This window comes from Narcine bancroftii, chromosome 6 (genome assembly GCF_036971445.1).
Source record: "Narcine bancroftii isolate sNarBan1 chromosome 6, sNarBan1.hap1, whole genome shotgun sequence".
Classification (NCBI taxonomy): Eukaryota; Metazoa; Chordata; class Chondrichthyes; order Torpediniformes; family Narcinidae; genus Narcine; species Narcine bancroftii.
In genome coordinates, this window is record NC_091474.1 from 97781470 (window position 1) to 97805944 (window position 24475).

The 24475-nt window shown below is 43.8% G+C and overlaps 1 protein-coding gene across 4 annotated transcripts in view; it reads right to left on the bottom strand.

Moving 5' to 3' along the window:
* LOC138736395 (NACHT, LRR and PYD domains-containing protein 3-like) overlaps window positions 1-24475 on the bottom strand; it is a 153933-nt gene that overhangs the window by 44638 nt on the left and 84820 nt on the right. For 3 of the 4 annotated variants that reach the window (XR_011340256.1, XR_011340255.1, XM_069885867.1), the window contains exon 3: window positions 2244-2401. Coding sequence is in view for 1 of the 4 variants with exons in the window: in XM_069885867.1 (XP_069741968.1) it covers window positions 2244-2401 (158 nt within the window). In the remaining 3 variants the exon portion in view is untranslated. Of the gene's footprint in view, window positions 1-2243; window positions 2402-22195; window positions 22400-24475 lie in introns of those variants that run through there. The other variant, XR_011340257.1, reaches the window with a different exon arrangement.

The window sequence follows — 24475 nt, forward strand, 5'->3', positions numbered from 1 at the left end:
CCCTTACCCTGGGAATACACACAGATACTGAGGCAGACCCAACTTTTATACATTTCATTTCAGTACAGAGATTCCTTCCCCTTAACATTCTTCTGCCTCTTGGATTGGTTTAGCATTAGGTAATTCTGCCCACGTGGATTCTAAATTCTTATCAGTTTATGTGCCTTCCTGCAAACTTGTTAGCCAGAGAAGTATCATGTCTTTGTTCTTCACTCATTAATCAATCCCTAAGACTTGCTAAAGCTATCTACTTGTTATCCTATTTTGAAGATCCTTAGTTTATTACACTTTTACAACCCTTCCTCTCATTCCAGCATCCCTTCACCCTGATTTAACCCATAATACTTCATCTCTAATGAGCACTTGCTTGACTCCTCACATTCCAGTATCCCTTCACCTTAAGTTAACCCATAATACTTTATTCTTAATTGGCACTTGCTTCCAGTATCTCTGGACTCCTAACATTCCAGTATCCCTCACAAATGCATGCAGCTTAAGAAATAAAGTGATGACCTTGTAGTATAGCTACATATTGGCAGGTATGCTGTTGCGGCCATCACAGTCATGGCTAAAGGGTGGACGTCATTGTTTCTTGAACAGCATGCTACTGAAACCTCAAGGGAATATGCTATCTTGGATCTAGTCCTGTGCAATGAGACAAGTAAAATTAGTGATCTTGTAGTTGGGAATCCTCTAGGAAAGAGTGAAACAATATGATTGAATTTATCATACAATAGAGAGTACAATAGTTCAGTCTAAAACCAGTGTATTTTTCATAAACAAGGGAAAATGCAAGGGGATGAAGGAAGAGTTGGTCAAGATACATGGGGAACCAGGGATGGTTCAGTTGAATGGAAGACTTTCAGATTTTAAAAATATATATTGCGCTCAAGGAAAGTCGATTTCAGTTAAAAGCAAGGACCATAAGGGTGGGGACAGCCAGCCTCAGATAAGTAAGAAAATAAAGGAAGGCATCAAACTAAAGCTTGCACTCACAAAGTCACTAAGAACAGTGGAAAACTAGACAAACCTTTCAGAAGCAACTAAGAACCATGAAGTAAGCAATAAAGAGAGGGAAGGCAGACCGTAAAAAAATTAGCACAAAATACAAAAACAGACAGTAAAAGTTTTCATAATTATTGAAAGTGCAAAACGATGGCTAAAGTGAGAAAGTTAGTCCCTTGGATGATGAGAAGGGATAATTGATGTTGGGTAATGAGGTAATGGGTGAGGCTTTCCATGACTATTTTGTGTCAGTCTTCATGGTGGAAAACACGTCTAACCTGCCAAAGACAGGAGGTGAGGATCTGGATATAATAGCTATCACAGAAGAGGTCTAAAGATTAACAAGTCCCCTGGTCCTGATGGAATGCATCTCAGGGTACCGAAATAAATGGCAGAAGTTACAGTAAAGGTTTGATGATAATTTATCAAACTTCCCTGGACAGGTCCTCGCAGAATGGAAGATGGTGAATGTTATGCCACTAATCAAAAATTGATGTTGGCAAAAAGCATGGAACTAAAGGCCAGTTAGATTAACATCCATAGTTGTGAAACTGATTGAAGCTGTCATTAAAGAACTAGCGAGGCATCTGGAGCAAAATGGATCCCTCAGGCTGATGCAGCAAGGCAGTTCCTGTTTGACAAACTTATTGTAGTTCTTTGAAAATATAACGTGCACGATAGATTGGGGGATCAGATTCTTTACCTGGATTTCCAAAAGATGTTCAATAAAGTGCCGCATAAAAGACGTACATAAAATAAGCATGAACAGAGTTCGGAGCGATGTATCAGCATAGATAAAGGATTGGTTAACCAATAGTTGTGGTATAGAGGTGTTTTTCAGGTGGGCATCAGTGGTAAGCGGAGTACTGCAGGGGTTGGTGCTGGGCGCACATCTGTTCACAAAATACATTGGCTAGGAGGATGGTAGTGAGCAGAAGCCTCAGGTCACGGCGTCTCAGCTTGACCTGTAGCTCCGTCTCTATATCCACGTGATCAGCTCTTCTTTACCTGGCCCGTGGGTCTGCTGCTGGTAGTTCCTGCAGTCTTTAACTGGACCATGCGCTGGGTTCCATCTGGGTCTATTGTCAGACGCTACATGTTCAACAGAGCATTTCCAGATTTGTCTCGGATTTCTGGCATATTTTTATTATTGGTGTGTTTATTTCTCCATGAAAAGTTTTATTTCTAGGATGTTATTCAAATAGTTGTGCAACATTCATTCTCTCTCCACAACTCACCTTGTACTCTTGTTCACTGAAATATCTCTCGTATGTTAAAATGAGGCTGACTTTATCCACTGCTTCTTCAATTGCCTGTTCCAGGGTCTCCAAGTAATGACTTGTCAAGTGGATGAACTGGGAATCATCATACTGTTCCAAGAGCTCAAACATGGGATCTGCCAACCAAAGATAGAATGACATTAAATGCATTCATGACATTCTATCTGGCCTCTACAAACACTTCCCACCAACATATGGAAGTGTCAGGTTTGTTCATTATCATAGAGTTCCCTGCAAGCTTCACACGCTCCTCTTGGCACATCTGATTCCTATTCATGATCACGATTATAACCCATAACTCAAAAAGAGACTAGTCACAGCTTCAGAACATTTGTTCTATTGAGATAAGCTTGGAATAGGAGAGTGGTGTGGTGACATCAAGACAGTTAATGTCTCAAGGCACTTTCAGGTGGCCAAACTCCCTGCTTGAAAAGCCGCATATTATGGCAATATGTGGGTGTCGGGAGGCCACTTCAATACGCAGGAGGTGCCTGCGTGGCGAACTTATTAACCATGCTCCAAGAGGGATAATCGCCACAGCACAATGGTCATTCCCTGCACATGAATGCAGCCACCTGAAAGCGGCTGCTAAGGGGATGACAGTCAGCTGACGAGCGCCTGACTGCTCCCCTTCCAGCTGCCCCTGCCCTTGGCACAGGATGTCAGGGCATGGGCAGCTGTCGTGGGCTGTAAACGCAGGACGTCCCCACACTGATTCTGCCCTGCTCTCTCCCAACAGCCCGATATCAGTCCCCACACTGTGAGGCAGCTGGCGCAGGCTGTAGGAGTTGGGGTGGTCGGCATGGGCTACAGCACAATCTGTGCTGGCTGCCCCAATCACTTCAGCCCGTGGCGGCCACCCCACCCTCAACAGCCCGCGCCAGCCGCCCCAACCCCTACAGCCCGCGCCGGCCGCCCCAACCCCTTCAGCCCGCGCTGGCCGCCCCAATCCCTTCAGCCCGCGCCGGCCGCCCCAACCCCTTCAGCCCGCGCCGGCCGCCCCAACCCCTTCAGCCCGCGCCGGCCGCCCCAACCCCTTCAGCCTGTGCCGGCCGCCCCAACCATTTCAGTCTGCGTCATCCACTCCAACCACTTCAGCCAGTGCCAGCTGCCCCACAGTTTGGGGACTGATATCAGGCTGTTGGGAGACAGCAGGGCAGTGGGATCAGTGTGGGGACGTATCCTGTGCCGGCTGCTCCAGCCCTGCAGTCCCCCCACCAGCCGCCCACAGTGTGGAGATTGATATAGGGCTGTTGGGAAAGAGCAGGGCAGAGCGATCAGTGTCGGGATGTCCCCGCGCTGATAGCCTGCACCAGCTGTCCCAGCTCTGATAGCCAGCCATCCCAAACATGACAACCTGAAGGAACAACAATTCAAATGGCCACTTCCTCTTCTTCAGGCGCATTCTTACCAGAGAATCCACCTGAAGAAGCCTTCATTTGCAGTTGGAAATCAGACCAAGGAGATAAGATTAGACTAGGTGATTGGAGTGGTGAAGTCGAGACTGTTAAATGTCTCGACAGCAATTGGAAATTTTCTGCTGTGGGGGTAAGTTGGAATGGGAGAGGAGAGATTGAGACAGTTAATGTCTCAGTGGCAGTAGGTAATTTTATTCCGTGGGGTACTATTGGTGATAACTTCAAACTATCTTCATCACATCTTGTTCTGGTCATATAAATGACCAACTACAGGTGCTTAACTTTTTCTCCAGGATTGTTGGGACCAGGCACTTGCTGTTGTTCAGAATCTTCCGCAATTTGGAACCATTTAAAAAAAGGCGGACTCTTAAGCCAGTGGTTCCCAACCTTTTACTTCCCACCCACATACCACTTTAAGTATTCCCTATGCCATAAATGTTCTGTGATTAGTAAGTGATTGTTTAAGGTGGTATGTGAGTATGAAGGGAAGATTGAGAATCACTGCTCTAGACTCAATTATTACTGAAATATTTTGCTTGAGAAAAATTGCCATTGGCCCATTTCCTTTGAAGTTATGAAACTGGGCACATAACAAATCAATTTGGAATGATTAAAAAAGTGGTTTTCAAACTTTTTCTTTCCACCCACATACCACCTTAAGCAATCCCTTATTAATTACAGAACACTTATGGCATAGGGAATACTTAAAGTGGTATGTGAGTGGAAAGTAAAAGGTTAGGAACTACTGCTTTAAGCAAAGGCCTCGCTCCTAGCCCTCACCCCACCCCCACACACCCAGTTGTTCATTGCCCTCCCACCCCCACTGCACTCAGGAAGCTGGACTATGCCACCTTCATGCTCAAATACTTTGTGTGTCTACTGGTGGGCATTATTTCCAGAGACTGGATCTGATCGGGCAAGACATTAGTCGTGGAGGACCTTCTACACATGCTGTTGGAGCAGCAAAAGGTCAGGTGGCTCCATGGCAGCACCAGTTTGACCAGGAGATCAGGCACAGACAGCTCCATGTCTTACCTGAAGCAAGTGCCATTATCCCAAGTGCAACATCCCAACCAGATTTTCAACACCCCCTCCACTGAAGATTTATGTCCAGCATCTTTATTATCATGTTAATAAACTTCTAAAATGGTATCCATTAGTCAGAAATGAAGCAATGTACCTGTGCTATTATTTCTAAGTCTGAAAGCAATTTTATTTGCACCAGATGTTAAATGTGGGAGGAAGAGAGATTGCGTTGTGCACAAGAATAGAAACTTTTTAAAACCTATTTTCTGGTCATGCAATCCTCTTAAACTTGAAATGGAGGGACAAAAATGGCATAGGAGAGACATTGAATCTAACAACCAACCTTAAAAATCATGATTTTTAAATATCCCATGGAAAAATTATATTTATATAATTATTTGTACTATGAACAACTTGTAAATTGTGAACATAATAAATGTGTTTTTAAAGTATATACAAAGTATGTAAATGTTTGTATTAAAAAGTTGAGTGGTTGCTTCAGCCAGAGTACAAATATTTGAAGGCTAACATATGAGGAACACTTAGCGGCTCTTGGACTCTATTCATTAGAATATAGAGGAATGAGAAGGGATCTGATGGAAACATTTTGAATAATGAATGGATTAGACAGAGTAGATGTAAATAAGAAGTTTCCCCTGTTGGGTGATTCTAGGACAAGAGGGCACAGTCTTAGAATTAAAAAGTACCAATTTACAACAGAGATGAGGAAAAGTTTCTTTAACCAGAGGGTCACTGGGTCAGTTACAGCAATGAGCTCTCTGAACCCTTCTCCATTAACAATGGCGTGAAGCAAGGCTGCGTTCTTGCACCAACCCTCTTTTCAATCTTCTTCAGCATGTTGCTGAAACAAGCCATGAAAGACCTCAACAATGCAGACGCTGTTTACATCTGGTACCGCATGGATGGCAGTCCCTTCAATCTGAGGTGCCTGCAAGCTCACACCAAGACACAAGAGCAACTTGTCCGTGAACTACTCTTTGCAGACGATGCCGCTTTAGTTGCCCATTCAGAGCCAGCTCTTCAGCGCTTGACGTCCTGTTTTGCGGAAACTGCCAAAATGTTTGGTCTGAAAGTCAGCCTGAAGAAAACTGAGGTCCTCCATCAGCCAGCTCCCCACCATGACTACCAGCCCCCCCACATCTCCATCGGGCACACAAAACTCAAAAAGGTCAACCAGTTTACCTATCTCGGCTGCACCATTTCATCGGATGCAAGAATCGACAACGAGATAGATAATAGACTCGCCAAGGCAAATAGCACCTTTGGAAGACTACATAAAAGAGTCTGGAAAAACAACCAACTGAAAAACCTCACAAAGATTAGCGTATACAGAGCTGTTGTCATACCCACACTCCTGTTCGGCTCCGAATCATGGGTCCTCTACTGGCATCACCTACGGCTCCTAGAACGCTTCCACCAGCGTTGTCTCCACTCTATCCTCAACATTCATTGGAGCGACTTCATCTCCAACATCGAAGTACTCAAGATGACAGAGGCCGACAGCATCGAATCCATGCTGCTGAAGATCCAACTGCGCTGGGTAGGTCACGTCTCCAGAATGGAGGACCATCGCCTTCCCAAGATCGTGTTATATGGCGAGCTCTCCACTGGCCACCGTGACAGAGGTGCACCAAAGAAGAGGTACAAGGACTGCCTAAAGAAATCTCTTGGTGCCTGCCACATTGACCACCGCCAGTGGGCTGATATCGCCTCAAACCGTGCATCTTGTCGCCTCACAGTTTGGCGGGCAGCAACCTCCTTTGAAGAAGACCGCAGAGCCCACCTCACTGACAAAAGACAAAGGAGGAAAAACCCAACACCCAACCCCAACCAACCAATTTTCTCTTGCAACCGCTGCAACCATGCCTGCCTGTCCCGCATCGGACTTGTCAGCCACAAACGAGCCTGCAGCTGACGTGGACATTACCCCTCCATAAATCTTTGTCCGCGAAGCCAAGCCAAAGAAAAAAGTGGATTTGTGGAATTTGTTGCAACAGCTGTGGAGGCAGGAACATTGGGGGAATTTAAAGACAAAATTTTGATAGGTATCAGAGAATCATGGGACATGGGGACAAGGCCGGAACTTGGAACTAGATGTGAGAACAATTTAGCTTAGGGAGATTTCACAGAGCAGACTCAATGAGCCAAATAGCCTGCTTCTATTCCTTTTTCTTGTGATCTTGTGAAGCAGGCTTAGCTCACTGCTCTGCTCACTATACACCCATGACTGCGTGGCTAGGAACAGATCAAACGAAGTCTACAAATTTGCTGATGACACCATGGGCAAAATCACAGACAGCAATGAGGAAGCGAATAGGAGCAAGATAGATCAGCTAACTGAGTGGTGACTTGGATAGTGACAGTCCTTGAGCAGTGGTTCTCAACCTTTTTCTTTCCACTTACAATACCACTTTAAGTATTCCCTATGCCGTGTCCTCTGTGATTAGTAATGGATTGCTTAAGGTGCCATGTGAGTGGGAAGGGAAGGTTGAGAATCAATGCTCAAGACCCAACTCTTACTGAAATATTTTGCTTGAGAAAAATTGTCATTGGCCCACTTCCTCTGGAATTTCATAACTGCGCACTAGTCAATTAGGTACTATAAAAACAGTGGTTTTCAAATTTTTTGTTTCCATCCACACAACACCTTAAGGAATCCCTTACTAATCACAGAGCACCTATGGCATAGGGATGTGAGTGGAAAAAGCTTGAGAACCACTGCTCTATCCTCAAGGACCATCACTATCTAAGTCACACCCTCTTCACACTGCCACCATTCGGAAGGATATACAGGAGCCTAAAGACAAATACCCGACAGTGCATAAAACAGCTTCTTCCCCTTTGTCATCAGATTTTTGGATGGACAATGAATGACAGACACCACCACACATTCTTTTCATTTGCACTAATTTAATTATTTAAAAAAAATGAAATTATAGCAATGCTGTAATGCTGCCGCAAAACAATAATTTTTTTGACACAATTGTTACAAGCCCAAAGGACCCCAAAACCCATTCACAAAGACAAGTGGCTTTCAAAACAAAAGTTATTCTTAATCAACTTCAAACATGAAAATAGAATCAATCTGTGAGAGATGAGTAAAACTAATATGAAAATATGAGAGATGAAGAAAGTTAGGATGGATATATGTGTTATGAACAAAGCCAGTATGAATAGGATAAGGGTAGATAATTAGAATGTAGGAAGTAAAGTTAGTCTGAATAAGATAAGGGTCTTCTAGACTTAGAGTCTCAGCAAGTTCCGCATATGTAATTAGTAAGCCTTTAGACAGAATTTCACCATTTCATCAGATGCAAGGATCGACAATGAGATAGACAACAGACTCGCCAAGGCAAATAGCGCCTTTGGAAGACTACACAAAAGAGTCTGGAAAAACAACCAACTGAAAAACCTCACAAAGATAAGCGTATACAGAGCCGTTGTCATACACACACTCCTGGTCGGCTCCGAATCATGGGTCCTCTACCGGCATCACCTACGGCTCCTAGAACGCTTCCACCAGCGTTGTCTCCGCTCCATCCTCAACATTCATTGGAGCGCTTTCATCCATAACGTCGAAGTACTCGAGATGGCAGAGGTCGACAGCATCGAGTCCACGCTGCTGAAGATCCAGCTGCGCTGGATGGGTCACGTCTCCAGAATGGAGGACCATCGCCTTCCCAAGATCGTGTTATATGGCGAGCTCTCCACTGGCCACCGTGACAGAGGTGCACCAAAGAAAAGGTACAAGGACTGCCTAAAGAAATCTCTTGGTGCCTGCCACATTGACCACCGCCAGTGGGCTGATATCGCCTCAAACCGTGCATCTTGGCGCCTCACAGTTTGGCGGGCAGCAACCTCCTTTGAAGAAGACCGCAGAGCCCACCTCACTGACAAAAGGCAAAGGAGGAAAAACCCAACACCCAACCCCAACCAACCAATTTTCCCCTGCAGCTGCTGCAACCGTGTCTGCCTGTCCCGCATCGGACTTGTCAGCCACAAACGAGCCTGCAGCTGACGTGGACTTTTACCCCCTCCATAAATCTTCGTCCGCGAAGCCAAGCCAAAGAAGAAAGAAGACAGAATTAGCAAGTTCTGCATATAAGAGTTAGTAAGCCCTGAGGGTTGGGAAGGTGTGAATAAGGACAAAGGCAGGTTTGTGAATAAGGACAATAAGGACAATGACATGATGGAACATAGATAGACAGGATACCCCCTGGTCCTCCAAGTTCACAGAAACAGCACATAGGCAGATAGGATTGCCTAATGCCAAGCTCATTCAGGAGGCAGAAGAATGTAAGGGGGAGGGTACTTCTATACTGAAATAAATTGTCTAAAAGTTGGGTGAGCCCTAGTGTGTGTGTATATTCCCAGGGTAAGGGGAAGCACCCAACTTTGCATTGTTGTACAATAAATGTTCTTTGTTCTCAATTTTTGTCTCGAGCAAATTCTGTGAAGGTACTTCTGTTTCTCACAAATGGGGGTTCGTCCGGGATCCCACTCCCTCCACTGACAGAGTGCCCGATGACGAGGGTAGGTGCACCCCGGCTGATTCAGCTGGACTCACGGACGGCGGGTGACTTGTCAGTGGATGATCGAGTGATATCCGAGAAGAGGCATTGAGAACAAACGACGGGAGGACGTTAAGGAAGCGCGCTAGGAATAGCTACTGGATCCCGGTAAGAGGAATTTTACTTACCTGTTAGTATGGGAGGTGAGTAGCAAGGGAAATAGTCCTAAGGAAGGACAGGATGATCAGATAACTAAGCAAAGTGCGTTAGGATTAATGCTATCTGATTGGGGTGCGGGGAGAACCCGCAGGAAAGACAAACAGACCATGGTCAGGTATTGCTGTCTGGAATGAGTTAAAAACCCGATAAAAGGGAATTCGGTATATTGACCAAAGTTCGGATCCGATGAGGACTGGATGTGTCAGGCATTGAACATCTGGCTATATCAAAATCAAAGAGATAATATTGAGAGCAGAAAATATGCAGCCTGCTGGCTCAGTGGATCGGTTGATCAACTGGTTTTGAATGAAAAGGAATGTAAGGACAAGAAGGATGAGGAACCTTTTGTCCCTGAAACACAAGGATGGGATGTGTTACATTCCCTTCCTCCACCCTATGCTCCTCCTATGCCGGCTCCTATCTTTCCCCTCTCTCCTATGCTCTACCCTTCTTCACCTTCCCCTCCACCCCCACAGCCAAAGAAAGAAGAAAGTAGGGGTGGTATGATGACCCATTCACAAAGTACTAGATTACTACCTCAATTGACAAGAGAGGGAGGAGACTTTGATTCAGAACAGTGTGAGACGCTCCGGGAGGGAAGGGCAGAACCCTTTGATTCATTTCCCAGAGAGCAGGAACCTAGACATTATAAAGGAGAGGATAAGCCAGAAATTAACTGGATGAGACCTTTTTCGGGAAGTTCCTGTGGGAGGGGGTCTCAGTTTCTAAATGTGTCCCTGACTAGTACGGAGGTGCGTAACTTTAAGAGAGAAATGACCTCCCTGATAGAGGATCCTCAGGGATGTGCCGAACAATTAGATCAATTTTTGGGACCAAATATATTTACGTGGGATGAGTTAACATCGATCTTTAGGGCTCTGTTCACTTTGGATGAACGTGGAATGATTTGCCAGGCAGGGATTAGAATCTGGGATAGGGAACACCAAGGGGGACCAGAGGTGATACCTGGGGAACTTAAATTCCCCCTGGCAAAACCAAATTGGGATAAGAATACTAATGATGGTCGCACATTAATGGAGGAATATAGGGTTAATCTGATAAAAGGAATCAAGGAGTCTGTTCCAAAGGGACAGAATTTTAAGAAAGTATTTGAGGTTCACCAAGGTCCCGAGGAGACCCCCCCTCTGCATTTCTGAATAGATTGCATACAGCAATATGGGGGTTTGGATATAGAATCCCCAGCGGGTGAACAATTGGTATTAACGGGCTTCGTTACTAATTCTGCCCCAGACATCAGGAGAAAATTGCAGAAGACTGAGAATTGGCATGAACAGGGAATAACACAGTTTTTACAGATCGCACAAAGGGCATACGTCCAGAGATCTGAGGATAAACAGAAAGGAAAGGCTAAGATTTTGATGCAGGCAGTCAAGGAAGTTGTGGAGGAACAGCAGGGAAATGTTAGGGGCTGTGTGCCAGCTCCTGGATGTTGGGAGAAGCGCCGGGAGTGGGAGAGTAGAGACCAGAGATAATTTCATAAATCACGACTTCTCACTTCAGTCACTGACCAATATTAATTAAAATTCATGCTAAAATGTAAATTTCATAAATGATCGTTTATCAATACTGTAGAATGAACGAATTTAACTACCAGTTAATTTCATTTTATGAAATATATTGTATTCAAACGTGATTTTGCACAGGGAGTACATGAGAGTTGAGCGATGTTATAACATTTGCAGGGAGAAATGTTTGCGCAAATAGGGTGAGTTCTATACGTCTTACTTTTTTAAGTGTATGTAAGATAAAGAAAGGATCTGATGTGTAAAGTGGCTGGATCAGTCAGTTGAAGGGGGTGTGTGCATGTCCCTTTAAGCGTGTTGTGGCACTAATGAATTGTATTCTGTTCACTTGAAACTGAGGCTCCAGGCTCCTGTCTTGCAGTTAGCGGTATGGAGCCCTCTCAATAGATTTAGTACATTTGTTTTACAAATTCAGCAGACAAGGTCCGTGAGCTTAAAGATCGCCCACCTCTGGAGAATAAAGAAACCTCTGGGGAATCCAATAAGTTTAATGATTGATTTCTCTGGTGCATTTTCCTCCGGAGTGAAACTCATGCCTCAGCACAATTTCTCTGTATTGCCGCTGTAATTTAGTTCATGATAACTTCCCCCATTCATCAGGTTTATATTTAAATCTGGTCGTGCGGAAGTTACATTGTAAATAATCATGATCTGATTTTTCAAATTCATCTGGAAGTGGTGTCTAAAAGACTGCTGGGTTAATAGTACTGCAGGTCAAATACAGGTTCCCTAATAGAGTTCAGAGAGGCTCAAACATGCTTGAGTCATGTGGTGTGTCTCATTAGACATCAGGAGAGCCGGCACTGAATGTTGAGTGCAAACTTGTACCGGCTGATGGAAAGTGATATTGGCCGCTGCAAAGACACTTTTGTGTAGTGCCGGCAATGTCTGTGCACAGAGGTAAACCCTGCCCGACTGGATTTAGCTTAATGGAGAAATAAACCTGCAAACAGGTCTATGGTGGTGCGTGAGTACTGCAATAGCTGGAATATGATTTAAATTAGCGGCATAGTTCAGAACAATTAGGTGCATAGGCATAACAATATCATTAATAGCTCACAGATCTTGAACCAGATGCTATTCAGTATGTCTCGGCTTAAGGACTGGAAAAATCGGCAAGTTACAGAGAGATTGGCATGGCACCAATATTTCTTGATTCAATAATAACTCCACAAGCTCCAGGATTCATGCAGCAGAACTTTAAGTGGAATAATAGAAACCAGCCTGTACTTAAATGATTGTGTGTGTAATGTTCATAAGAACATATTTTAAATGTTTTTCGGTGCCGGTTTTACAGATTGCTTTAAATAAGGCCAGCTCCTGTGGGCTTTGGCGCAAGGCATTTAATGTTTAAATTACAATAGCGACATTAAATAATCGTCAAATTCGTTTTCGTCTGCAGTGACAAAGACATGTCTTATTCCCACTCGGCTATTTTTAAAATAAATTCATTTTAGAATACAGTTAATATCACTCGCCAAATCATTATGGCTAATTGTGTACTTAAGGCAGAACTAAAGGTTGAATATGTTTCAAGTTCTCTCGCAGGCGCTCTTGTGCTGCAAAGTCTGTTATGTACTCACTCTAACAAATTTCAGGTTGGTTGCCCAATACAGACAAGCAGCTTCAACTGCGTTTTAATAAGGTCTAATATATTCAAAACCCATGGAAATATGGTTTGTGTTTCTTTTTACAATAATTCTAAATATAACATTTACACTAACACAAAGAAATGTCAGATTGTTATGGTAAACGGTGTGTTGCCCCACAACGATTTTGGAAACTATTGTAAAAACAGATAAGGCATTAAATTGCAGCTATTCACTTTTAATTAGTGTTTCACCAAATAAACAGGATCGTGAACTAATAAATCCTGGGAATACATTGGCAGTTAATTAAAACAGAAGGGTTTATTAGTTCAAAACCCACCCCTGGAGCATCCTACTCATTTTATTAAATCTGGTGATTGGGTATATGTAAAAGCATGGCAAGATCACCAACTAAAACCTGTCTGGAACGGCCCCTATTGTATACTTTTGATTACAGACACTGCAGTACGAACGAAAGAAAAGGGGTGGACTCACATACAACGAATTAAACAAGCTGCTGATCCACGGACTAAAGACATTGATAATCTACCCTCCACCTGGCGTGCAGTCCTTCATCCTTCTGATCTGAAAGTTACACTACGCAGAGAAAAAGTGCTGTAATGTTGTTTTTACCATTTGCTGTTTTGTTTACTTGTTGGTTCCCAATTTTTGGGAAATCACCAAATTGCTCACAATGTATTAAGTCCTCCTGGAATAGGGGCAGCAGAGGTGACAATTATTTACCTTTAGAATGCAGACAGGGCGCAGGTATAGAGTATAGTCATAGTGGGGTACCTTATTTAGTATGGGTTAATATAGGATCCCAACATGGACCAGGGGAACAGAACGGCCCTAGGGGAGTAGACTTGGTTTGTATTCCGGCCTCTACAGATATTAAAAAGAGGAGTTTTAAAGAGATAGCACAAAGAAGATGGTGGGACAATGACAGACAGAATGTTAGTCAGGATTGTACATGTAGCAGAAATAGAGTGAATACATATGCTAATGTTCACGACAGGCTGCAACTCACAGGTTCAGTGATACTTATGCTAATGTTCGCAGACAAGCTGCAACTCACAGGTTAAGTGACAAGAAACACCTCTCCCCAACTTGGTCTCCTGTAAATCATCCTTTGGGTCACACAGACATTCGGAATGTTAAGAACCACCACTGTAAGGGGAGTTCCAGTTGTAAACGACGTAAGCTACTCCAGAACACCACAGCTGCTTGGCATTTAACTCGTTTAATCAGACTCCAGGCAGCCTTGGAGATCATCACCGAACAGACAGTGATGGCCCTGAATTTATGGGGTGAAGAAAGACGACAGATACGAGCCACAGTTCAACAAAACCGCCTGGCTCTCGATTACTCGTTGGCTGCTGAAGGCAGCGTTTGTGAAAGACTGGTTAATGACAATGCTCACAACAGTCGGTTAAAGACACTTCTTCAAGAGTTCGAAAATCCCATGCCCAGGTTCAGGCTTGGCAACCTTGGTCTGGTGTGGGATGGACTAGACTTTTTATTGGTAACTGGAGTCAGATACCCACAGCCCTTATAGCAGCTGGACTCGCTATTCTGTCCATTATGGTGCTCCCCTGCCTAAAGACTTGTTGCAGTATTTAATTCAACGGAGCCCTCATCAGATCACTATAACCCAAACAATGTATGTTTCCCAAATTCTGTCTGATGATGCTGAGACTGCAGTTCGTTTACTGACTCGCTGGGAAAAAGAACAAGTTTACAAGTAATACATTCCAGTTGAGAATTCACGAAGCGTAGCTAAAAGAAAAGTGAGGATTGTGAGAGATGAGTGAAACTAATATGAAAATATGAGAGATGAAGAAAGCTAGTATGGATATATGTGTAATGAATAAAGCCAGTATGAATAGAATAAGGGTAGATAATAAAATGTAAGAAGTAAAGTTAGTCTGAATAAGATAAGGGTCTTCTAGCCTTAGACAGAGTCTCAGCAAGTTCCGCATATGTAATTAGTAAACCTCAGACAGAATTAACAAGTTCTGCATGTAACAATTAGTAAGCCCTGAGGGTTGGGAAGGGTGAATAAGGACAAAGGCAGGTTTGTGAATAAGGACAATAAGGACAATGACATGATGGGACACAGACAGGATACCCCCTGGTCCTCCAAGATCACAGAAACAACACATAGGCAGACAGGATTGCCTAATGCCAAACTCATCCAGGAGGCAGAAGAATGCAAGGGGGAGGGTACTTCTATACTGAAATAAACTGTATAAAAGTTGGGTGAGCCCCAGTGTGTGTGTATATTCCCAGGGTAAGGGGAAGCACCCAACTTTGCATTGTTGTATAATAAATGTTCTTTGTTCTCAATTTTTGTCTCGAGCAAATTCTGTGAAGGTACTTCTGTTTGTCACAAATCATTAACTTAACTCTATAGTTAACTAACCCAAATTACCCACTTCAAATTCCATGCGCACGTGTATGCAATGTGTGTGCAAATTCAAGAAAAGTTATTTGGTTCACAGTTCAATCTCACTTCTCCTTCTTCCAAGTTCTCTGGTTGCAGGTGTTAGAAATAGAAGTACCTTAACAGAAATTGCTCGAGACAAAAATTGAGAACAAAGAACATTTATTATTACAACAATGCAAAGTTGGGTGCTTCCCCTTACCCTGGGAATACACACATACACTGGGGCTCACCCAACTTTTATACAGTGAATTTCAGTATAGGAATACCCTCCCTCTTACATTCTTCTGCCTCCTGGATGGGTTTGGCATTAGGCAATCCTTCCTGCCTTCGTGCAGTTTCTGTGAACTTGGAGGACCAGGGGGGATCCTGTCGGTGTCTCATCATGTTATTACCCTCATTGTCCTTATTCACAACCTTGCCCTTGTCCCCATTCACATCTTTCCGACTCTCAGAGCTACAGTCTCTTCATATGCAGAGTTCGCTAATCCTGTCTAGGGTTTACTAATTTAATATGCATACTTGATAAATCTGTGTAAGGCTTACTAATTATATATGTAGAACTTGGTACCTCTGTCTAGGGTTAGGAAACCCTTATCTCATCCAGATTACCTCAACTTCCTACATTCTATTCCTTACCTCTCCTTATCTTATTCATACAGTGAGCTCACCGATCCTGTCGAAAAGACTAGAAGATTCTTATCTTACATAGGCTGACTCTGCTTCCTGCATTCTAATTTCCATGCTTAGCCTGTTCATACTGGTTTAATCCATCACTCCATGTGTCTGTACTAGTTTCCCCATCTTTCATATTTTCATGTCAAGTTTACTCATCTCTCACAATCCTCACTTCTCTTTTAGATCAGTGATACTGATCTCTCAAAAAGATCAGTGTTACTGATCTCTCACAATCCTGACTTCTCTTTTAGATCAGTGTCACTGATCTGTCAAATTAACTGTGCTATTGGCAAAGTTGGTCTTTCTCCCAGCGGGTCAATAAACGAATTGCAGTGTCATAAGCATCCATTTGGGAAACACACATCCCACATCAGTCCAAGGTTGCCAAGTCTGAACTTGGGCATGGGAAGATTTTTGTCGAAGTCCTGAAGCAGTGTCTTTAACCGCCTGACCGTTGTAAGCATTGTCAGTACTGAGTCTCGCACAGACGCTTGCCTCCAGCAGCCAACAAGTAATCGAGAGCCAGGCGGTTTCGTTGAATCGTTGCTAATAGCTGTCGTCGTTCTTCAGCCCCTACATTAGGGGCCATCGCCGTCCGTTCGGCAACGATCTCCAAAGCCGCCTGGAGTCTGAACAAACGATTTAAATGCCCAGCAGCTTTATTTCATTTACCATTGGGACTCCCCTTAAAGTAGTGGTATTTAAGAATTGAAATGGCTGTGTAACCCAAAGGATGCTTTAGAATAGCACAGGTTGGGGAGGGGTGTTTCTTGTAACTTAATCTGTGAGTTGTAGCCTGCCTGCAAACATTAGCATATGTATCAACTCTCTCTCTGTCACATGTACAATCCTGACAATTATCTTGTCTGCCTTTGTGCCCACATCTGCTTTGTGCTAAACGTTTAAAACTGATCTTGTTAATATCTGCAGAGTCCAAAATACCATTAAAATCATCATACTGAGAGGTGTTCTGTTCCCCTGGTCCACATTTGAAATCTATATTAACCCCTACCTTACTATGATCGTACCCTATATCTATGCCCCGTCTACATTCTAAAGTGAAATACTGGCCATCTATGCTGCCCCTATTCCAGGAGGACTTAATACATTTTGAATACTTTAGTGATGTCTCAGAATTTGGGAGGTAACAATTAAACAGTACAATAAATAATAAAAACAACATTACAAGACTTTTTCCCGGCGTAGTGTAACTTTCAAGTCAAGATGAAGAACTGCACGCCAGGTGGAGGGTGGATTTTCAAGATCTGTAGTCTGTAGTTCAGCAGCTCGTTTGATTCATTGGATATGGCTCCAACCCTTTTCTTTCGTTCGTACAGCGGTGTCTGTAATCAAAAGTACACAGTAGGGGCCATCCCAGACAGGTTTTAGTTGTGTATCTTGCCAAGCTTTAACAAATACCCAATCACCAGGTTTAATAGAATGAATTGGATACTCCAGGGGGGAGTTTGAGCTAGTAAACCCTTCTGTTTTAAATCAAGGAGCGAAGCAGACAGTTCCTGTAAATATTTAGAGATATATTGGTCATTAGCCTCAGGGATGGGAGTATCAGTGTGGAATCCCATGTAAGGAAGACCAAACATCATCTCATATGGTGAGACAGCAAGATCTTTACGAGGTGCTGTGCAAATCCTGATTAAAGCTAAGGGTAAGCATTTAATCCAGGAGAGGCCAGTTTCCTCATGAAGTTGAGTGAGCTGATATTTCAAAGTCTGATTCATTTGCTCAACCCGGCCCGAACTCTGGGGGTGCCATGGGGTATGGAGCTGCCAGTCAATGCCCAATCTTTTACAAACCCCCTGGAGTACCCGAGAAGTAAAGTGTGTACCACGATCCGAGTCAATGGTCTGGATCATCCCATACCGTGGAATCACAGAATCCAGCAGTACTCTGATAACGGTGCTAGCACGATCATTCGGGGTCGGGAAAGCCTCAACCCATCGCGTGAAATGATCTACCATCACCAACAGGTACTTGTAAACACCTATCTTAGGTAACTCTGTGAAATCCACTTGTATCTGTTGGAAAGGGCGTACAGCGATATCGCGACCGCCAGGCATTACCTGGCGCATGACTTTCTTATTAATTTTCTGACAAATTGGGCACCCCTGAGTACTCTGCTTGGCTATAGTGTATACGCCCGAACAATGAAAGGAGCGTACAAAAGTGTCGACAAGTGCCTGGGCTCCCGAGTGTGTCTGTTGGTGGAGCTGATCAAACATTTGCCGTGCCAATGCTTTGTTCAGCACTTGGCGTCCTTCGGCTGTCCACCACAACCCATCACTAGTTTGACACATCCCCTGATCCCTCATATAAACCTCCTCTTCTCGTGAAAAGATGGGAGTCTTTTTAAGCTCCTGTGGGATGGGGAGTAACAGCTGCATGCCCACTTTTGCAGTGAGCGCAGCCTGTTTAGCAGCTGCATCTGCCTGTCTGTTGCCCTGTGCTTCAGGGCTGTCACCAGTTTGATGGCCCCGTACATGAACCACAGCTATTTCTTCAGGTAACGTCAGAGCCTCCAAGGATTGGACAATTAGGTTCTCATGCATCAATTTTTGTCCTTTTCCCGTTATCATTCCCCGTTCCTTCCAGATTTTCCCAAAGGTGTGCACTACCACAAAAGCATATTTTGAATCTGTGTAGATTGTGCCCATCTTATTTTCCAGACCTTGGAGAGCTCGACAGAGGGCATATAATTCGCAAGACTGGGCTGACCAGTGACCGGGAAGGTGACCGGCTTCAATAACTACCCCCTCTTTCCCATCCACTACACTATATCCGCTATAGCGAGTGCCATCAATACAGCGGGAAGAGCCATCAATAAACCACCATTCTCCCTCCTGTAAAGGCTCATCACTCAAATCTTCTCTAATCTTAGTCTGCAGGTCTATCACTTCCAAACATATATGCTCTAACTCATTGATTGTGTTGGGAGAGGTTGGAGGGACTAAAAAGGCTGCTGGATTATGTTCTCTACTTGTAGTCAGAGTTAGATCATCCCTATCCATCAAAATTGCTTCGTATTTCAAAATTCTAGAATCTGTAAGCCACCTACCAGCACGCACGCTGTAACAGAATATTGCAAACGGTGTGAGGAGTGTGCACTATCATTGGGGCACCAAATGTAATTTTTCGCGCTTCTTCAACTAAAATAGCAGTGGCTGCGATAGCTTGAACACATTCTGGCCAACCACTACAAACAGGATCCAAAACTTTTGAGAGAAAAGCAACTGGCTGCCTGCAGCCTGCCCTTTCTTGTGTTAAAACACCAGTTGCTACACCCTCTTTTGCGTTAGTATAAACATCAAAAGACTTATTAAGGTTGGGTTAAAGCCAACACTGAGGCACTAATAAGGCGCTGTTTCACCGTTAAAATTATTAATCTCTTCTTCCATCCAAACAAGCGCTTCGCCCCCTAGAATCGTGAGTTTATCGTAAAGGAATCGAACTAGATTAGAGTAATTTTCTATCGAAATTCTACAGTATCCCACTAGACCAAGGAATTTCCTGAGTTCTTGGGCATTCTTAGGAGGTGGGATCTGTAGAATACCTTGTATCCTTTCTGGACTGATCTTTCTGGTTCCCTGACTTATCAAATGACCCAGGTATTTAACCTCTGATTGTACAAATTGTAACTTGGATTCACTCACCCTGAGACCCTTCTTTTCGAGAAAATTCAAAAGTGCAATGGTATATAGTTTAGCTGATTCATACGTTCTTCCCGTAATTAATAAATCGTCTACATATTGAATTAACTGACAACTCTCTTTCCGAGGAGCCTCCTCTAATATTTGTTCTAGGACCTGGCCAAATAAGTTTGGTGATTCCGTAAAGCCCTGAGGGAGAACGGTCTACCTGTATTGATTTTTACGTCCCGTAAAAGGATTCTCCCATTCAAAAGCAAACATATCTCTGCTCTCTGTTGCTAACGGGCAGGTCCAGAAAGCATCCTTGAGATCAATCACACTAAACCATTTACTATGGGGATCGATTTTACCCATTATTGTGTATGGATTAGGTACGACAGGGTGACGAGTGAGAATAATTTTGTTTAGTTCCCTCAAGTCCTGTTCTAATCTATAGGTACCGTCTGGTTTTTGGACAGGTAAGATTGGGGTATTAAAAGGTGACATACAAGGTTCTAGAATGCCATCTTTCACCAATTGGTCAATTACTGGCTGCAGCCCCTTTCGGCCAGCCATTGGAATGGGATACTGCTTTCGCCTAATAATCTGCTCAGGATCTTTTAAGGTAACTCGTAGGGGAGGGATATCTAACACTCCTCTATTGCTTCTTCCTGCCCATACTCCAGGATTTATGAGTTCCCGATCCTCCTCACTTAATACATATAGTTGAACCCCAATACCTGATTCTTGTGGTCTGGTGCCGATAGCCAATTGATCTTGTAAATCCCATCCCAGCAAACAAACTCCAGCTTGGGGAACAAGTAAGAGATCTTCCGTTATAACCTTTTCTCCCATCTGTATCCTAACATCTCTTAATACAGGGACCGGGAAATCTCTTCCCCCTACCCCTGAAATCATTACTGTCCCTTCTATCCTCACGCCCTTGGGTGGGTGTAATATACTAGACCGGGCTGCCCTAGAATCTACTAAGAATATCATCCTATCACTATGGGGTCCTATGCTTAAATTTACCAGTGGTTCTCCGTGCAGCCCCACACTGTGTATTGACTGAGAACCGTGACTCCCCTATTCATAGTCTGTTTCCATCAGGGCATACGATTGCGTCTCCCTGGCTCGCATGGGGCACTCTCTCTTGAAGTGTCCCTCCTTGTTACAATAGTAGCAGACCATTGTTCCCACTTCCCAATTCCTAGTTGGGTCTCCCCGGGGTCCCGGGAATGGTTGGCGTCCCTGGAATCCTCCTCTAATCCTTCCTCTACTCTGGACCCTATTTCCCCACCCCTGGCTCTCCTTCCAATGCCCAGGAGCTGGCACAAAGTCCCTACCTTTTCCTTGCTGTCCCTCCACAGCTCCCTTAAATGCCTGCATTAAAATCTTAGCCTTTCCCTTCTGCTTATCCTCAGATCTCTGTACAAAGGCTTTTTGCGCAATTTGTAGAAGCTGGGTTATTCCCTGCTCATGCCAATTCTCAGTTTTCTGTAATTTCCTCCTTATGTCTGGGGCTGATTTTGTAACGAAACTCGTTAATACTAATTGTTCCCCTGCTGGGGATTCTATATCCAGACCCCCATATTGCTGTATAGCCGTACGCAATCTATTCAAAAATGCCGAGAAGGTCTCCTCGGGTCCCTGAAGAACTTCGAATGCCTTTTTAAAGTTCTGTCCCTTCGGAACAGATTCCCTGATTCCTTTAATCAGATTAACCCTATACTCTTCCATTAATACCCGACCATCATTGGTATTTTTATCCCAATTAGGTCTAGCCAAGGGGAATTTAGCTTCTCCAGGTAGCGCATCTGGTCCCCCTTGGTGATCCCGATCCCAGACTCTAATCCTTGCCTGGCGAATCATTCCACGCTCATCCAAGGTAAACAGAGTCCTAAATATAGCCGTTAATTCATCCCATGTATATATATTCGGTCCCAACAATTAATCCAATTGTTCAGTGCATCCCTGGGGATCCTCTATCAGGGAAGTCATTTCCCTCTTAAAATTACGCACCTCCGTACTGGTCAAGGGCACATTTACAAAACCGAGACCCCCTCCCACGGGAACCTCCCGCAGGGGTCTCATCCAGCTAACTTCTAGCTTATTATTTCTGAAATCCTGCTCTTCAGAAACTGACTCACAGTATCCTGCCCTTTCTTCCAGTAGGTTCTCACTGCTCAAAACTAACCTTACCTCTGTCTCTCGTCGACCGTGGAGGCAATCTAATACTTTGCGAACGGGTTAACATGCCACCCCTATTCTCTTCTCCTTTCGTTAGTTGCGGGGGAGGAGGGGAAGGTGCGGAAGGGTAGAGCACAGGAGGGGGGAAGAGATAGGAGCTGGTAAAGGAGGGGCATAGGGTGGAGGAAGGGAATGTAACACATCCCATCCTTGCGTTTCAGGTACAAGGGGTTCCTCATCCCTCTCGTCCTCACTTCTCTTTTCGTTCAGGACCAGTTGGTCAACCGATCCCCTGAGCCAGCAGGCGGCATATTCCCTGCTTTCAATGTTATCCCTTTGATTCTTATACAGCCAGATGTTCAGTTCCTGACACATCCAGTCATCCTTGGATCCGAGCCTCGGCCAATATACCGAGCTCCCTTTAATAGGGCTTTTAACCCATTCCAGACAACAGTACTTAATCATGATAAGTTTGTCTTTTCCCCGGGTTCTCCCCGAACCCCAGTCAGATAACATTACTTCTAACGGACTCTGTTTGGTTATCTGATCATCCAATCCTTCACTAGGATCCTCTTTCTTACTGTCCATAACTCCCATACTGACAGGTATAAAAATTTCTCTTACCAGATCCAGTAGCTACTCTTATCGCGCTTCCTTAACGTTCTCCTGTCATTTGTTCTCAATGCCTCTTCTCGGATATCACTCGCTTCTTCCACTGACCAGCCACCCGTCGTCCATGAGTCCAGCAAAATCAGCTGGGGTGCACCTACTCTCGTCGTCGGGCACTCTGTCAATGGAGGGAGTGGGATCCCAGACGAGCCCCCATTTGTTAGAAATAGAAGTACCTTAACAGAAATTGCTCGAGACAAAAATTGAGAACAAAGAACATTTATTATAACAACAATGCAAAGTTGGGTGCTTCCCCTTACCCTGGGAATACACACATACACTGGGGCTCACCCAACTTTTATACAGTGAATTTCAGTATAGGAATACCCTCCCTCTTACATTCTTCTGCCTCCTGGATGGGTTTGGCATTAGGCAATCCTTCCTGCCTTCGTGCAGTTTCTGTGAACTTGGAGGACCAGGGGGTATCCTGTCAGTGTCTCATCATGTTATTACCCTCATTGTCCTTATTCACAACCTTGCCCTTGTCCCCATTCACACCTTTCCAACTCTCAGAGCTACAGTCTCTTCATATGCAGAGTTTGCTAATCCTGTCTAGGGTTTACTAATTTAATATGCATAACTTGATAAATCTGTGTAAGGCTTACTAATTATATATGTAGAACTTGGCACTTCTTGTCTGGGGCTAGGAGACCCTTATCTCATCCAGACTACCTCAACTTCCTACATTCTATGATTCCTTGCCTCTCCTTATCTTATTCATACGGTGAGCTCACTGATCCTGTGGAAAAGACTAGAAGATTCTTATCTTACATAGGCTGACTCTGCTTCCTGCATTCTAATTTCCATGCTTAGCCTGTTCATACTGGTTTAATCCATCACTCCATGTGTCTGTACTAGTTTCCCCATCTTTCATATTTTCATGTCAAGTTTACTCATCTCTCACACAGGCAATCACCATACTGTGCATAGAATTTAACATGTATAAGTTCACTAGGCTTGGTGCTTGAAAGGTAAATGTTTACCGCTCAGGAAGGTTTTTGTAGGGTTTGCAGAGAGCGGTATTTGTTGCTCCAGGATTTCCACAACTGAGGTACCACTACTAGTCACCTCAAGGTCTTGCTGATCAAACTTGACCCATTGGGGTCTTCTAGATGGCAACCTCTTTCTTCAAGCTACCACAGAGTTCCATTCCTTCCTCTATTCCAAGTGAAACATCAGACAGATAGCATTTCCAGCCATCTACTGCTCTGGAATTTGCTTTCATCAGTTTCAAACAGTTTTCCCTGGATTGCACTTATCAGTTACTTGTCAGTGTCCCACACACTGACTGATGAAGATGTTAACTCAATTCTCTTTCTCTTCCAACTGAAACTCCAAAGAGAGCATGTGACTCATGTTTGCAAAACCCCCACCTTCCTAAACAAAACAACAGGAGTTCTTTCTTCTGTTCCCAACTGTTGTTGGATGAACAAAATCCAGGTGTGACCTTTCTGTGAGCACTTTGCAGAAAGAGTACTGATAGACAGCATGACTCCAGCAAGACAATGGTCAAGCATTTTATGACTTCAGTTCAATTAACACCTACTTGTGAAATGTGCTTAGATTCTCCAGAGATCTTGCAATGTGAATTCTTCAGTCTTTCAAATAAAGATCTGTTTTAAATGTGTGAATGTATGTGACCTAATCTTATAAATTTTCCCCAAATATTAATATTGTTACACAATAAATTCTGATTCTGAAACATGTCTACAAGGTCTGCTATGATCAATCTCCCTGAAAAGCCATTTGTACATGAGATGTTTTTGAGGGACAATCCAAATTGTCAGAACATTTCATTAAGATTTACATCAGAAGTGTTTCATTTCCCAGTATGGTGAGACTAAACATTTCTTGTGGATCTGGAAAAGATTCCATCTCCCTTTACACGTACTGTAACTTGCATTCCGCCCTTACTCAGATAACTATGAAATGATTTATTGATTCATCTACAGTAACGTTATCCAACACACTCACCGTTATTACATGCAGCCTTTCCCTCTCATGCAGATTTCCCTCCTCATAATCCATTCCAGGTTCATTTTTTCAACAAGTAATCCCCTCTCGCCTCATCTGTTACTCAGCCTCTCAGAGTGCAGTTGATTTGACCACATACCTCTGCTTCCTTCCAGATCTATCAACTTCCCCACAGTCCCAGCCTCTGGCTACCACCATTTTGAAGACAGTCAATTCCTCCACAGCTCTTTGAAGCTGAACAGAACTTCTCAACTCTGTGCC